Raw genomic sequence first — 17,131 nt, forward strand, 5'->3', positions numbered from 1 at the left:
CTGTCCTGGTTATGTTATTTTAACTGTGAAAGAGTAGTTGTTGTTAGGATCATCTTCTGCCTGCCAAAATGAAAGCTTCCTTTTTGCAATGTGGCCTTGAAGGCCTTTGCCTCGTAAAAAAAAATGCAGTTCCTTTAATTTCAACCTTTCACAGATTCTTGACATTAGTTTCAGAGGCCTTGTAATCCAAACAGATTGGTCAGCCCCTTAAATCTAGCACTTCTTTTCCTTGCTGTTTCTCATGTGCTTTTTGAGGAAGGCTGATGTTGCCTTTACATTCTTAGAGATTCCCTAAGCCATCTGCCCCCCCACCCTCTGTCGGGAACTGGATATTGAGCAAGATGGACCTGTGATGTGATCTAGCAGAATTGCTCCAGTATTTCTATGGATTAGAAATAACCTTGAGGAGCGACAAAGGCCAGAAATAGAAAACTACATTCTCCAACCCATCCCCCCTGGAAGAATAAGCCAAAATGTCCATTTCTTAAGATTTGGGGGTTTTCAGTCAATACATTTCACCTCTGTAAATTGAAAAGTTTGTGCTATGATTTGGTCGACTGGGTTAAGCTAATTTGTATAGATTTCTTCAGAACACTCCACGCTAAATTAAATCAGAAATGCATTACACTTCTTTTCCTGTCCATTGTTCCTGTGGACAAAAATGAGTTTTTAAAGGTGTATTTTGCACATGTTGGAGAGATGCCATTCAAACAGATTGCTGATCTTGAGAAGAGTGCTATTTAGGGAAAGCGCCAAAATTAAATTAATAATTGTGTTTGATTTGTTCAGGTGACAGGATAAGTTGACAAAAATAGGCTTTCCTTCCGAAGGTGCATCTATGGTGTGTAGCAGGGTACATTCCAAAGTAAGAAGCTTATTCAGTAAGATTTTATAGAGGGAACAGAGTATCAACATATCCCACCCCTCTCTGTCTTTGATTTTATGGCATTGTCCTCCTCATACTTCTCTCTGGCCATTGTGGAAGCTATTCTCCACTGTGGTGCTCACTTCCTCCGCTGCTAGCTCCTCTGCAAGACTAATATTTTTCAAGGAGCCCTTGTGCAAGTGAAAGTGCTAGGGGTAAGGGAAAATGAGCACTGTGGCAGAAGACAGCCTCTGCAGTAACCAGTGAGCACAAGAGGAGCACTGTTGTAGTATCCAAGCCTTTTGTCTCCCTCATCCAAGTACTTAAAAGTTTAAATTTTGCACTCGGAGTATTTAACTAACTTGCACAATTCTAGTATTTATTAATTTTGCCTAACATACATTCTGAAATCTTGGAACTTTTTTGGCAAGAGATGTGGGGTGGTAGAAGGTACAGGTGGGCAAGGCATTGCAGCCACTGACAGAAACCACGAGCTTTTATTTAAAATTCACAGTAGTCAGATTTAGTTTTCATGTTACCACCTTCAGTGTTGGTGTGACAACAGCTGCTCACCTAAAGATTTATAGATAACTAATGGTATGTCTGAGGATGACGGGTGTGCTTTTCTAGTGAATTTAAAGCCCGTATGTTTGAGTAGGAGGGAGCTGTTGAGGCTGATAATAGTAAATTGGTATTACCCCTATTCCACCACCATCTGCAGCAACTAAAATTCTGTGGGGAGTGGAATGCAGTTAATGCATCTGGATGTGGCTGGGTCACTTGGGCAGAAGACAGCAGTAAGATGTTCTGGGAGCCAATAAAGGCTCTGCCTCTGGCTGCCATTGCTGAATCAAGCTCATTTGTAAATCATTATAACAGTTGCAAAGTGGATTATATGAGTGGAATTGGATCTGCTTGTTCCATAATAATTAACGCCCCAGCATCTTACAACCTACTTATTTGCCACTTGTAGCATGGGTTTTTAAAAAATAAAAACCAACAGGGTAGAAATTACAGGTAATTGACACTCAGAATTTCTTTTAATGCTTTGTCCCACTTTATTGGTCTCTCTCAGCAGCCACTGAAAGGAAAATGATGGGAGAGACAAAATATTATGCTCCCAACAAATTCTTCCTGGGTTGCGTTGATTTGTGTAACAGCTTTTTCTACTTTGACTTTGCTGTGTAGGAAGAAGCATTTTTACAGTTCATGTTCTCCAGCCTGTAATGTTGAGCACCAAAATGAGAGAATTGAAGCACTGTATACATTGTGGACTATGCTTGCTGAAGGTTATAATTATGTTCATTTGGTGATTGCAAGGGAGTAGCTGTGTTCATCTGTTGTAGCAAAGTAAAAAGTCCACTGGTACCTTAAAGACTAACAACATTTATTTCAATAGGAGCTCTTGTGAGTCACAGCTCACTTCAGATACGTGGGAATTCTACTTAAGAGGAAGATTACGAAGGGTGGGGAAGAGTTAAGGCAGAGTGTGAATTCAGTCATGAAACAAGTGTAAATTCTTTGTGAGGGGAAAAAAGGCAGAAAGAATCCAGTTAAAAAGCTTCGAAGTATGAACTCTTTGTGTCTTTGAAACAGAATTAGCAGTTAGAAGTAATGGATGATATGAGAGGTCAGAGATTCAAACAGATAATCGAGATAATAAGTTTAAGTGAAAATTTACATATACTGGCAAAATATGTTAAGAAAAGCCAAATAAAATTTCTGTAAAGTGGGTCCTGTAGAGTTATTAGAGATTGTACTCAGGAAATCCAAGTCTGTTTAAACCAGGATGATGTGTTTAATTTCTTAATGAGTTATAATTCAGCACCTCCACACTGTATATTCCCATTGAAGTTTATTTGTAGTACGGTGACTTTCAGGTCTGTAACAGTATGTCCAGGGAGATGAAAATGTTCTCCTGCTGGTTTCTGGATGCTGTGGCTTTTTATGTCCTATTTATGTTCATTGATTCTTTTACACAGAGACAGATACATCTGTCCACTGTAGACAGTAGAAGAGCATTGTTGGCACATGGTAGCATATATTAAATTGGATAATGTGTAAGTTGATGAGCCCTGGATGGTGCAGCTGATGTTATTATGTCTTGCAACAGTATTACCCAAGTGTATATGGAGACAAAGTTGGTATTTAAGTCTGGTTCCTCTCTTGGGTAGTCCAGGTGTTGGTGAGAAGCCTTTTATTTGGTGAACAGTTATAGAGCACTTTAGCATGTTCAAAACTTTATTTTCAGTAATGTTTACATTCATTTGTCAGATTTATTATTACCCCCATAGTGCACAAGAAGAGAGAGAGCTGATAGTAGTTTCCCAACACTGTTGAATTAGGGAGTTTCTGATTCCAGTTCTGTCATTTCCTACAGTCACTTTCACCACTAACATCTTGGTTAGTGGTGCAGGTGCTGCCACTGTGAAGTCATGCTTAATCCTTTTGAATCCATTGTTGGTATCTATTACAATTGGACCTGATCTCCAGAACCCATCCCCACTCACTGCAGCATGGGTCACAGGGATACCTGTACTGTAGTGTTAACTCATTTTTAATTGAGCTTTTTGTTTTTCCGCACTGGCCAGCTCCTTCAGGAAGTCTATACATGCAGCAGTTAAAATGGCCTATAATAAAGATCTGTCTCCAGAGGGAGTCGTCTGCTTTAAAGTATGTGACTACAGCATTGGCCACAACAGGAAGGGCTGGAAAACATTCATGTTTTTCACTTACTGCAAGTTTGACTGCACGTTTGCGTTGCATCTGCTACCTCAGCATGCACGTGCAAACTCTGCACTGTATAGCTTTGACGACATTCCTATTACTATTGACATTGAAGCTCTTATTTGCTAGCTACATATTCAAACATTTCTGTTTGTACAGAAAACCACCCCTCAGTGGTGTGAACTGGTGCAGAGGCTATTCATTGCTTTAAAGGATTTCCCCCCCTTTTCCTGATGCGCTTTAACTTTGTATCTATATTAAAGCACCAGAAACAAAAACTTGTTGGAAATAAATTGGAATAACCATAATGCATCTATATTGGCAAATTTAGCCATTATGTGTAGCTTGTCTGCTACTTTTCTGATGTAGACAGGATACTGGGAAAAGAAGTCTAGAGCAGGGGTGGCCAAGCTGCGGCTCGGGAGCCACATATGGCTCTTCTAGACATATTGTGTGGCTCCCGGAGGTCTCTGAGTATTGCTGTGGCCATACATTTTATTTTAGTCTAGTTTATTTTCCTTCCTCCCTTTCCTCCTTTCTTTCCATGACTTTTCCTTCCTTCCGTCTTTCATATTTTCAATAAAAATGTTGGGGACTGCCAAGTCTGACTCAGAAAATATTTTGGGGTGAAGACTAGCAAGGATGTGATGTCACTTTTGTGATGTCATTTTCAAATCAGAGATCAGGTGATGGCTCTTCCCAAGCGCCACCCCTTCCGGCACGTCTAGCATACTGCACCAAAACCCTACTCCTTTCTGTGATGTCACTTTCAGGACACGCCCCCAACCCACCTCCTCATCTGAAGTCACTTCAATGCATCATGTCTTGCAGCTCTCAAACATCTGATGTTTATTCTATGTGGCTCTTACGTTAAGCAAGTTTGACCACCCCTGCTCTAGAGACTGATTAAAACCCAGTTCTACCAGGCTTGCAGCAAGCTAAATTATATTGATCGCTAAGAGCCAAGCTAGAAGTGATGCAAGTGAACAGGGAGGCATACATGTGAGTCTGTTCACTTGCCATTCAAGGATAATTCATCACTTCTAACTTGGCCCTAATTGTAAAAATGGTTTGATCTGTCACTTTTCTTTGAGAAATTGTTTAATGAGAGACTAGTTGCAGTTCTCAGCAAGATGCTCGATTCAATCATAAATCAATGGAAAAGATGTATGGAATTTTTAAGATAGTAGGAACTCTGCAGGCATGGCGGAATAGCGACTAGCGCTCTGTGTGAGATCTCACATTGCTTTGAGAGAGAACTCTTTGCCCAGGGAGCTGTTAGCCTCACCCACAAGGCCTAGAATCTTCTGTTGTTTTTGAAAATAAAACTATTGGACTGTCCTAGAAGCTATGCTTCTTGCATAATTCAGAAAGCAGCTTAGTGATTTAGTGCTAGGGCGCTATAGCAAACTTTTCTTTCTGAGTGTGAGCAGGTACGTGAACAGTTGTTGAGAGGGTTTCCGCGCCCCCCCCCCTTAGTAGCAGTTCTGTTAAAAGGGGGAAGGAGCTTTTTTTCATTGGAAAAAGGAATAGGTTGTGATCATTTGATCCACTTTCGGAAGCTAAAGCAGTGTCTCCTCCCCCCCCCCAGCAAAACATAGGAACACACTCTGACATTGTTTCCAGTTGCATCCAGGCAGCTGTCTCAGGGAAGTTCTGCCTCAGTTACCTCTGAATGCCTCACAGCCATTTTGCCTCTGCCTGTGTAAGGTTCCATTTGGCTACAATGGGTGAATAAGCTGTATGTGTCATAATCAGTTTTAATTATTACTTTTCTCAACGGAAAAGTGTTAGCCTCTGAGGGCAATGACAGAATTTCTTGATGTTTTCAGAAAGGAGGGGTGGTGGCCTACTCTCTTTCCCTGAGAGAGGCTGAAGGCCTCCTATGTCCATAGACCCAAAAGTTCAGCCACAGGCAGGGAGAGCTTCACCTGCACAATCTTTTTGCCTAGGAACAATAGCAATACACAAGCCCTTCATTTTGTATGGGTATATACCAGAGCTGTGAACCTCTCTCAGGCAGGGATGATTACAACCCACTAAGGCTGTGTGTGTGCTATATGGATTTTGTTAACACTCTGATCTGCTTGAAATCCAGTAATTTAAAGGTATGTCCACTGCTTTGTGAAACATTAAAACGATTCTTATTCTAGCAGCAAAAATCTACAAAACAGGTATTCTGAGCTTAGAACCCTTCACTGACAGCAAATTGTTGCTGCTCTGATTTAACAATGTGTGGCAGTGTACTGTATCCTCCTAATATGCAATACAGTGGTACCTTGACACCAATTTCAGCTTGAAGTTCAAGCATACTGAATAATCCAATAAACTGGCTACAGCAGAAAGAAACTAAATCCTGCAGCTGCTCTCACTATGCAGCCTCAATAACTAAGCTCTGATCGGGGCAGTGGAGAAGCTCTTCAGCACTGGAAGAAAAGTACCAGTACCCCCATCCTGTTCCCTCTTTCATTCCAAAATAAACTAATGAAAAGACAGTACAAAGTACCATTTTCCTTCCCATGCTTTGCAAGTCATAACCCTGTCACCCTCGCCCCCTCTCAAGCATGCTTGACAGCTGCTCAAGTAGCTCAAATATTTCACACAAATATGTTCAGTAGTAGGAAATTCATTCAATACAATCAGAACATATAGTACAAGGAAACACAGACCATCTGAAAGGGAAAAGTCACTCTTCCTAGTTTTCCTTAGAGGGAAAGGGTTTCTCCCTGCTTGCTTTCAACTGCAGCACGGAGCCACCATCCTAATAAATATTACGTAGCTTTTGTAAGGTGGCTTGAGCATCAAGCCAAACAGACTCACCCCAATGAACTCTGGGACCCCTCTTAAAAGTTTATGGTGCTCTGATTAGCCACTGTTAAGCCTAACAGCTGTATTTCCTACCATTCCAGAACCATCAAAATTTCCCAAGAAGCCTGACCCACAGGCCGTCTATATAGTCCTGTAAAAGGTCAGCAATCAAATGAGACGGCTAGCCTACTGGCACCCAGATGACAAGTGTTTTTGCCTGAAATACAGTCTTACTAGAGGCACTTAAGTGCAAGCCCCCCTGCCCAAATCTGCAACTTCAACCTCGGTACTCTTTCAGCAGCTGCCCTGCAATCACCAGCCTCTGTATCTCACTGGTTCCCTCGTAGATCTCAGTGATTCGAGCATCACGGTAGTGCCGTTCAGCTGGCATTTCTGTCACATAGCCCATCCCTCCTAGTATTTGGATAGCCTGAAATCAAAGCACCAGGTCTGTAAGTTCAAAATAGACGCAAATGAGCGAGACATACACAATACAGCTGCTGCGTTGCTCTTCCGTCACTGCAAGCACAGTGCCGCTTACCTGATGGGAAATGGCAGTTGCAGCCTCAGAAGCAGCCAGTTTAGCCATTGCGGCTTCCTGTTATTTAAAAAGAACAGTTGGGACAGTGTTGCTGCGGACCAGAAAAGCCCACTGCCCTAGAAGCTGTCCCCACACCTCTGGGCCTTGCAGAAGTTTTGGATGCCCGCAAGACATGCCCCCCTCCCCCTTCCACCAACATATGTTACCTTGCTGTACGGCTTCCCATTGTCCTTCAACATAGCTGCTCTCCAGGTCAGCAGACGAGCACTCTCAAGTGCCAGTGCCATGTCAGCCAACTTGAACTGCACATATACAGATGACTGAATTATACCTGCCCTCAAGCACTTTTTACACATGCTAATAAACATTAGCTTGGATCCACTGAAGCGCAAGCAGAAATGTAAAATGGACTTTGCACTGTTCTGCTTGTGCAAGACCTTATGCAACGCCTAGCACTTTCCTCCATTTATATTACAGTGCCCAGAAAGTGGTTGCACAAGATCTTATGTACGTGGAAACACGAGTAGGAAGTATTGATGTAAGTGGCTATTGTGGTCTTTCTCTTGCTCCTTTGAAAGCTTGCACCCCTCCCTCCTTGTGCAGCTCTTTAATTTCAGCAGGGCTTGCATAGCCCAACTTCACAGAAGACTACAGTCCATGTTCTCTAATGGGTGGGTAGGGGTTCCTTTTGGATGGTCTGACTCAGGTACCAAATTGTTTGACAAGACAGGAAGACTAGTCTATAAACCCCCTTCCCTCCATGTCCAACCATCTGTAATAAAGCCCCCAAGAACCACAGTCTGATTTGTAAACCACGTACAGTGCTGAACTCTCATGATCCAACTTGCCTTTAAGAAGTGTCTCTTAAAAATACCAACACATACACTCCTCCCTCAACCCTCTATCTCCAAAAAAGAAGAGAAAAAATTTAATAAATTTCAGTAATGAGGGGGGAGCACTCCCAACACAGTTAGCAACAATACCTGAATGGCCTGCAACTTAGTGATAGGAGAGCCAAAGGCCATCCTCTTCTCAGAGTAATCAACAGCACAGTCTAGAGCTGCCTGAGCAATTCCCAGGGCCTGTGAGGCAATGCCAATCCTGCCACCATCCAGGGTTTGCTAAAAGATAAGCCGGGGGGAGAGGAAGGGGAGAAAAGAGAGAGAGAATTATCTTTCAGGGTTCTTCCAAACCCCACTTCCTTTTTCCAAAGCATATGGGAATGGAAACTACTCAGGGAATCCCAAATCGTCAGTACCAACAATTATTAGTGTTGTTCCCTGGGGTGTCCTGCTCCCTACTAAATCACAATGGAAGTGAAGAGATGCAGGATAGATCTGTACTAATTATGTTATTTTGTATTAAATTGATATTGTTGCCCTCTCAAGAACCTTGGGAACTGTAATTTTGAAGAGGATCCTTAGAATTCTCAAAGAGACCACAAAATTTAAATGCCAAAGGTTCTGGGTTCAATGCCCAGCATTTCCAGTTACAGAACTTCCGATAGTTGGACCAGGAAAGACTTTTCTTAGCCTGAGACCCTGAAGATCCATCCATCAGAGGAGACATTACTAAGCATGACGGACTGTCCCACTACTTGGAAAGGATGGAGTTTTGGGAAGATGTAACAGCATTTCCAGATGACATTCTAGGATTTCCTCCGAAATGGTAAAAACCATAGAGACATTCCCAAAGCATCACTATGGAATCCATTTTTATTCCCATTCTGTAGTTTCTCACAGGTGGTGGTGGGGGCTTACCCATAGCACATAGGCAAGTGGCAAGCCTAGTTACTAGGCAGCTTTGTTCATTAGCCCCCTTGTAATGCAGATATGGTCCCTCCCTTTGGACACTAAAACCAGACACTGATTACGCTGCTTCTATTCTTATCTTCTCCCAAGAAACAGTGGCACATCATAGCCCTCCAGCCCCAACAGAGAGCCAGTCCTATTTCTCTACCTTGTATGTCTGGTCTCTTGTTCTTAACTAATGGCAGAGTTTGCATGATATACTTTGCAGAAAAACATGCACTCTCTCACTGAAAACAAATGTTTGAAAGACAAGGGAGTCACTGCTTAGGAGCACGCTATGTGACACTGAAGGGGATTTCTCATTTCCCACTGTTCTTTCCACCCATCCTATTCCACTGAGCATTTTATCACAAAGACCTTTGAAAGAATGCCTAAAGCCTATGTTGTATCACAGAGAAGATGGCTATAGCAAAGGAGGTATGCAAAGACCTACCCCCCCCCCCACAAAGCAGTGCTCCATCACAGCTTTCAGCTAATATAATAGTCCTGTATTATCCATAGGGAGTGTGGAGAGATCAACCCTGTGTGCCAAGCAAACGTGCCATTAAACGGTACTCCCTTGATATAAATTCACTCACCATGGCAATTTTGAAGCCCATACCCTGCTCCCCCAGCATGTTGTCCCTGGGAATGCAACAGTCCTCGAAGATAAGATTGGCAGTAGATGATGCTCTGATCCCCAGCTTGTCTTCTTTCTTGCCCAGGGACAAGCCTGGGGTTGGCATTGGAACAAGGAAGGCACTAATACCCTGCAAAAAACAACTTTCAGTATAGTCCATGGCACCATGCAACTGGCATGCTGCACTTAGCATAATAGGCTGCATAGGCTACTCCAAGTGACCAATAGGTACATAGTTTCATGCTCATGGGACAAGCTCATCCCATTACTCAACCTCTCCCCAGACAAAGTAGTGAAGGGACCAGCCATCAGGCAGAAGAAAAGCCAGAGTAGATTTACTGTAATGAGGGCAATTATTTCTGGGATCGAGAAGGATCGAGAACCCCCAGGAGCCAGCATCTTCGGCTCTTGGTGCTCTGTTCTGAACTTGTGACTGTGAAGCTCTGTGATGCTCCTGTCACGAAAATACCCATTTTGAGTACTCTCACCTTGTGTTTCATGGATTTGTTGGTGGTGGCAAACACCACAACTGCACTGGCATCCCAGGCATTGGTGATCCAGGCTTTGGTTCCATTCAAGATCCATTCATCACCAACAAGCCGAGCAACCGTTGAAGCAGCTCCTGCATCGCTGCCATTTCCTTGATAAGGGATCGTGCAAGACAAAACCAGACATGCCCACCTTTGTTGTTGTTTTAGCCTGGGGTTGGGAAGCCTCTTCCGCTGGCCCCAACACCAACTGGTTGTAGCAATCACTTACATTAAAAGTGCCATGTGTTTAATGCAATTAGGAAATATGGCTCACTTACATTTAGACAGCCACAGAATCCCAATGCAGGAGCTTGCACAAGACTCCGAGACTATTTTTTTCTTCATCAAATAGGTGCACCTGCTAGACTGGGCCTTTGCTGTTGGTACTTTTTCTTTCTTTTACTGCTCATCAACAGTAACTCCCAAGCAGTTTCTGCTGCTGGTTCTCCCCACCTCCCCACTTCAGCTGTTACTCCCTCCTGACCAGCATTTAACACCCCGCCCAGCAGTTCTCTTAGCTCTCAAGATATACTACCTTCTGTGAGCAAAGCTCTAGCCCACAAACCTCTCTGCCCCAGGGCAAAGTCACAATGCATCGGAGAGTCTGAATGCCCAAGTTACCTGGCTCACTAAGGGCAAAGCAACCAACTGTGTCCCCACTGGTGAAGGGAGCAATCCACTTTTGTTTCTGGTCTTCAGACCCATACTTCAGAATTGGTCCTAAATAGAGGGACTTAAGACAAATAAAATGAAAGCGACCTTCATTTAACCTCTCAAATGATAAGCCTTCATTAACAAAATGCCTCATAACTGGCTCTCCCTGCAGCACAATAGATATTTGCACTATTCAAAGCGGAAGAGAAGCTCCAGTCTCCAGAAGCAGGAGAAGAACTCTGGGGTATCCCACACAGCAGAAAGTCCTCTTACATTATTGACGCTCATGATGACGCCTGTAGAGGCGCAGCCTCGGCTGATCTCTTCCACAGCAATGGAATATGCCAAGTAATCAAGCCCTGCTCCTTTGTATTTTTCAGGCACATCCATAGCAAGCAATCCAAGACCCCCCATTTTCTTTATCTGGACAGAGAAAACAGGGGACAAAATCCATTAAGGGAGGAGAGGCTGAAATGACAATGTCTAGATTAAAAACCGCACTGAAGCCATTTGAGTGGAATTTGCAGAATTCAGCTGTTCTTGTTTTTTATGTTATTTATAGTCTGACTTTCTCACTGGGTCAAACACAATCAACAGGATGGGGCATCCAATAAACAAAGCAATTAAGGTTTAGATTACAGAAATCTGAAAACTGAGCTGGAAAAAGCATAAACATTAACACAACACATTACGTAGAAGATAATGCAGAAATTACACAGCAGGATCATACTGACAAGCAGACTGTACATACTATGCACAGTAGTATGATCCACAGTCCCTATCCCTTAACCAAAGCATCATTCTGAAACATTTTGTTATAGTACAGTTCTAATTACCTATGTTAAAAAGTCCTCCTGAATACTTCAGTTTTGCATGGTTTGCAGAAAGCTAGGACAGTGGGAGCCTCTCTAACCTTATCAAGCAAGCCATTCCATAAGTTTGGGGCAAGAGAGAATGCAGGCAGTTGTTGATTTTGCCCATTAGCAGGGCGGCACCTGCAGGAGGGTCTGCTCTGTCATGGCACAGCACAGTAAGAGTGGCAGTCCTGCAGATATGAGGGATGAAGGCCATGAAGGCTTTGTATGTGATAGCCAGTACCTTGAATTAAACTCAGGATGACTAGACAAGGATCTGCCCATGGCAAGCGTTCTGTACCTGATCTGTAGGAAAGCGGTGCTCCTTGTCCAGATCAGCAGCGATGGGAGCCAGCTCTTTTTCAGCAAAGTCCCGGCATGTCTGGCGGAGCATCTGGTGAGTCTCTGGCAATTCTACAGTCTGGTATACAGTGTGCAGCTGTCGCAAACATTGGAAAGGTTGAACTGCAAAAGGAAAAGCATGATGAGATGAGGAAAAAAGTCTCTGTTGAAGTCAGACATGAGTTTTTGCAAGATTCTTTCAGCTCATCAAGAGGACAAGATTAAAGTACCGAGCACTGAACCAAAGGCAGAGATGAGAGAGGAAGATAACTAGCCAAATGGCACATCTAGTGCAGCTGCCAAAATAGCGTGTAGTAAATCCCTAAACAACCTCACTCCCAGGATATTCAACTTTGACACACACACATACCCTGCCCTGGGCATGGCTTTACAATGCCCACTGTTTTACAAGCAAGGGAATTGCTTGGAGATTTGCAACCTGAAAGGGATCAACAAGGAGCACACCCAAAGGTTCCTTGCCAAAAGAGAAAAAAGGTGAACAGTGCCTTGTGTCCCTCTCAAAGATCTCACCTTCCATGTCAACTGGGGCAAAGACAGAGTGAAGCATGCTTTCTTACATCCCAACCACTCTCCCCAAACTTGAACACGATAGGACCTCTGTGTCACCAACAGACTAGATCACCTAGCCTCCTCCTAACCCAAGCTACCTTTGCCTTTTACCATTTCTTCTGGACTTTTATGAATTTTTCTCCAAATGGACCATCTCCTGCTGATCAAGAGTACTTTATCCAGAGATGGCCCAAGACATTCCACTGACACATTTAAATGACCTGAGGGATAGACTGCAAGAGCCTTTTGCCACCATCATACAGAAAACTTGAGCTACGCTTCTGGGATGGTTCTGTCCTTATAGATTACTCAAATGCCTGCTTTGCCACTCAGTGGAGCATTAGAAAAACTGTTACTGGCATTACTTTATCAAGAAGCTCAAATTTGGAAGGTTGTTTTTCCTAATCTCTGGTATGTGTTGACTCTATATGGGAGGCCATCTGCATTTGCTTTGGGGTACTTTTTATAAGGGGAAAAATGATAAAAGCTGCCTTTGCTGGAAGAAATTGATAGGTCAGTGTTCTCTTTCTAGCAAAATCAGTGGTTTGTTGCTATCATCTTGGGGTTCCAACCTCCAGGGTGGGCCTGGAGATCTGGAATTACAACTGATCTCCAGACTAGAGATATCAGTTCCCCTGGAGAAACTAGTAGCTTTGGTTGGTAGATTTTATGACATTATACCCCACTGAGATTGCTTTGCTGATCTTAATTGTACAGCACCTAGCGTAACTACGACCTTCCCCCACCAGCTCCAGGCCACGCTCCCCATGCCCCCTGCGCTGTCATTCTCCATAGGCCAAATGTACACACAACAACACAACCTGCGCGATCGTAAACAGAATTACTCCAATCTAAGCCCATTAACATCAGTGGGCTTAGATTGAAGTAACTCGGTTTAGGTTGCGCCTAAACGCCCTTCAAAGCCTCCAACGCTTTCCTCTTATTAAAAGTGTTTCTCCTGCAACCCCCGCCTCTGGTCAACTCCCCTCACAACCGAAGCTCCCACCCCTCTTTGCCCTCTCGGTACGCGCCAACCCCTACTGCAAACGCCCACTGGCGCGTACCAAGAGCCAGCGCCGAGGAGGGGGCGACGGATTTTTCCCGCCTCACCTGTGCCTACAGAGCCCCATCGCCGCACCAAGAGAGCGGCCGCCGCCATACCGAGGAAGGACTTAGCGCCAGCCAGCCAGCCCGCCCTGCCTCCTCGCGCCGCCCTTCCTCCTCCGCCTCCTCATTAGTATTAATAAGCTCCTGGCTTTTCCCGCCCAGTCACAAATAGACTTGAGAGATTTTCGGTTAAGATGGTCCCTAGAAGTTATCGTGTGAGATTCCCTGAGCAGGTAAAGCTGTCAGTCCATCTTCTAGATCCATTCTGACCGGCACCGGCCGTCCCAGGCGACGTATCATTTTTTCCAACTTTTCTGCTTTGTTTTGTTTTTGCCTCACCGGTACCTTAGGTTCAGTCTCTATTATCCTTCATTAAAACGATGTCATATAACAGAGAACACTAACCATTCAGAATTTTTAAAAGTCCCCATTTGTTATATTTGGTACAGAACCATTTTATTAAAGATGCTGTGAATTGTAGACAAGTGTATGTGCACATATTTCTCTGAGAACATAAATTGAATAAAAATGCATGCTGTTTTTACTAATATTTAAGGAACTGTGTGCATTTTGGCTCTAATATTTGAAGGATGCTTAAGGCTAACTCATTTTCTGATGTTGTACATCTTTTGAATGTTAATATTTGATTTTGTCATTTTGGTTTCTGTAGCAATATTTTATTTTAGATGTGCTGTCTACTAATAGTTAAATTTTAATCTAATTTTCTAACAAATGCATCTACCATACATATAACTTTTTGATGATCTTAAGTATGTATTATTTTAAACATAAAATTATTAATACAAACAATATGCACAAGAGTTGAGTGATATAATCCATAAAGGAAACAAATTTAGAGAAGTGAGAAATGCAGACAGGGTTTCCTATCTAATTCATATTCTCCCTTCTAGTCACTCAGGATGAACCTTTTCAGCTTCGATTGATTCCCTGGGAGTTCATAAATATAACAGCCTGGGTAACATGGCTGTAAAACTTCTAGATAGAGCTTAATACTTTTTGCTTTCTCCTTTAAAAAAAAAAGAGGCCCTGCTCCTCCTTTCCAAGGATATAGTTTCAGGTGGGTAGCCATGTTGATCTGCAGTAGAAGAGCAAGATTCGAGTCCAGTTGCACCTTAAAGGCAGGGATGTTCCTTCCTCTTGGGGTGCCCTGAGCTTGTCTGAGCTCTTTTTTAAAAATCAGTAACCTTCAGCTGATGTGTGTCTGTAGGATGCACATTAAACCTAGTGCATACTTGTGCAGAAACATGGTATAGAGGAGGGACCCAAAGACCTACGGGGTTTCCAGGTAATAGCTTTGACTCTCAAAAGCTTATATCCTAGAAATCTTGCTGGTTTTTAAGGCGCTACTGGACTTGAAACTTGCTGTTTTCCAAGGAGGTTTATCAAAGTCCTGAAGTCTTCCAAAAGTGGAATACCACCTTTTTGTTTCAACTGGCTCTTACTAGCCAGGGAGAGAGCAAAGTCCAGCAGTCCTGCACGGTCTTAAGCTATGGTGCTTTCCAGCGCTGCTAAATTACTGTATGAGTGCTCTGCTGCAAGTGTGCAAAAGGTCACAATGCCAAAGATAATGTAGAAGAAGATAAGCAGGGAAAATGAGGCAGAACCAGAGCCATCTAGCACATACTGATTGTTCCAGATGGAGATAACATTTCACCAGCATCCTGATCAGAGGTGAGGAAGGAATGTTCTGGTTAACACATCAGAGGAAAACAGCTAAAGTACCAGGTGATTTGAATCCCCAATCCAGCACTATTTATAAGGACCCGACTTGCGTCTACCCATCAGAGAACATCCACTGATCAGGAGAGACCAAACATGCATACTATTTTCTCCCTTCTCATCTTGCCTGAAACTTAGCACCATCAAAGCCGTACTTTGAGTGTGGCTATCACCTCACTACATAGGTAGATAGGGGCTGGAACTGAGTGGCGCTGAAGATGATTATGGTCACTGGAGACAAAGTTGACTGCAAGTTTGTGAATTAGCATAAACTAGGTGAAAGTTACATACAAAGAGATTAACTGCAACTCTTGAGTCCTCCCCACTTTTGAAGATTCCATGTCAAAGCAGAAAAGTTCACCCCCTGCCATTTTTGCATCATATATATAGCAATGGACAAAATATCTATGTATATTTTAGCACCTTTGAATCGTTTGCATCTGAAACCCTTAAGCTGAATAAGAACAGTTATTTTATGGTCATCAGATCTATATATAATAAGGATTTCCTTGCTACATTTAAGCTCTTTAGTATGCTTTCAATCCTACTAATGAGGCAATTCCTCCCTCCCCTGCCCAGTTTTCTCTCTGGGGTAGAGCTGCGGGTGTCAGGAGAATGGTGTAATGGCACAAGGGGACAGCAACAAATTATTTTTTAAAACTAGAACCCCAGCTTCACTACAGCATTACTTGAAATGGGGCAGACTAAATCGATTGAGAAAAACCACCTGGTGCCCAATTTTTGCTATGCTGTGGAATGGTCTCTGCACACCTGCATACATGTCCTCTTTAATATCTTTCCAATATTTATTTCAGCACCATGCCTTGGCTCCAGTTAAGCTCTGGTGTTCACATCTGTCACTGCCAATCGAAACATTGCTCGGCTGCCATGCAACATACAGTGCTTGGCAGCTGGTACAGCAGAGATGAACAAAAATGCAACCCTGTTCACCAGTGAAGCTTTATTACCATGGAATGCATAAACAACATGGCTATACCCCCAGTGATGGGGATGTAGATACAAATTTCTTGCACCTTCTGGAAAACAGCCTTAGTGTGAGCCTTAAACATGCCAGAGTCCATCACCAATATCATGAGCCAGGAAAGCTATCCAGAATCTCCATCTACAGAAGTCACATGACTCTTTAGATATCATGCTTTCCAAAGGCATTTGTCTGACTCAGATACATGAAGGTCTAGTTGGAGGGAGTTTTGAACAATTTCAGTTTCCTCACTGTCACCTTTAAAATTGTGTAACTCCTCAGTAGTCATTACTCTTGTCTTCTTGATGTTCAGCTGTAATCCTGCTTAGATGCTTTCTCCTTTAACCCAAGTCTTCACTATTTTCTGCCAGTAACGTGGTGTCATCTGCATATCTCAAATTGTTAATGTTCCGTCCGCCAGTTTTCACTCCACCTTCTTCTAGATCTAATCCAGCTTTCCTTATGATACACTCTGCACAGAGGTTGAACAGGTAGGGAGATAATATATATCCTTGTCTGACTCCTTTGCCAATTGGAAACCATTCTGTTTCCCCATATTCTGTCCTGACAGTAGTCTCTTGTCCAGAGCACAGGCATGTGAACTTCTAAATTCTATAAGTATGCCAAACGTTACAATTTTATATGCTAAGTTATAAATTACATGTTATGCTGTTAAAGATGGGACATAATTATAGGTTTGATAAGAACTGCACGTATTTCAATTTCCTTCAAAATTTCAGTTTAATAAAAGGGAGAGGGGAACTCTGTTTTCCCCCATGGCTTCAACATTTCCAGAAATTTTACATCTGGACACTGTTTGAAATTGAAACAGCATGCTGAGCTACCTGAATCTTTGATATGATTCAGCTAGGCAGTTTTTAATGTTCTTTTGAAAAACAAGTCAGGTAGACAAGTTTTCCACCTGGTCACCAAAAACCCTGCAGCATTTGCCTGTACTTAAGGTGTTGATGTGCTAGCAAA

At 43.0% G+C, this 17,131-nt stretch overlaps 1 protein-coding gene across 1 annotated transcript; it reads right to left on the reverse strand.

The window, feature by feature from the left end:
* Nucleotides 1-3,029: 3,029 nt before the first annotated feature.
* ACADS (acyl-CoA dehydrogenase short chain) lies at nucleotides 3,030-13,516 on the reverse strand. The gene is made up of 10 exons (XM_054996320.1): nucleotides 13,432-13,516; nucleotides 11,711-11,874; nucleotides 10,829-10,978; nucleotides 10,523-10,634; nucleotides 9,860-10,011; nucleotides 9,331-9,501; nucleotides 7,925-8,062; nucleotides 7,148-7,243; nucleotides 6,942-6,998; nucleotides 3,030-6,830 (listed from the first exon to the last, which is right to left on the reverse strand). Exons 1-10 carry the CDS (start codon nucleotides 13,478-13,480, stop codon nucleotides 6,678-6,680), a joined length of 1,242 nt encoding a protein of 413 aa, XP_054852295.1. The 5' UTR covers nucleotides 13,481-13,516; the 3' UTR covers nucleotides 3,030-6,677.
* Between the last annotated feature and the right edge of the window lie 3,615 nt (nucleotides 13,517-17,131).

Source organism: Eublepharis macularius, chromosome 13 (assembly GCF_028583425.1).
Source record: "Eublepharis macularius isolate TG4126 chromosome 13, MPM_Emac_v1.0, whole genome shotgun sequence".
Lineage (NCBI taxonomy): Eukaryota > Metazoa > Chordata > Lepidosauria > Squamata > Eublepharidae > Eublepharis > Eublepharis macularius.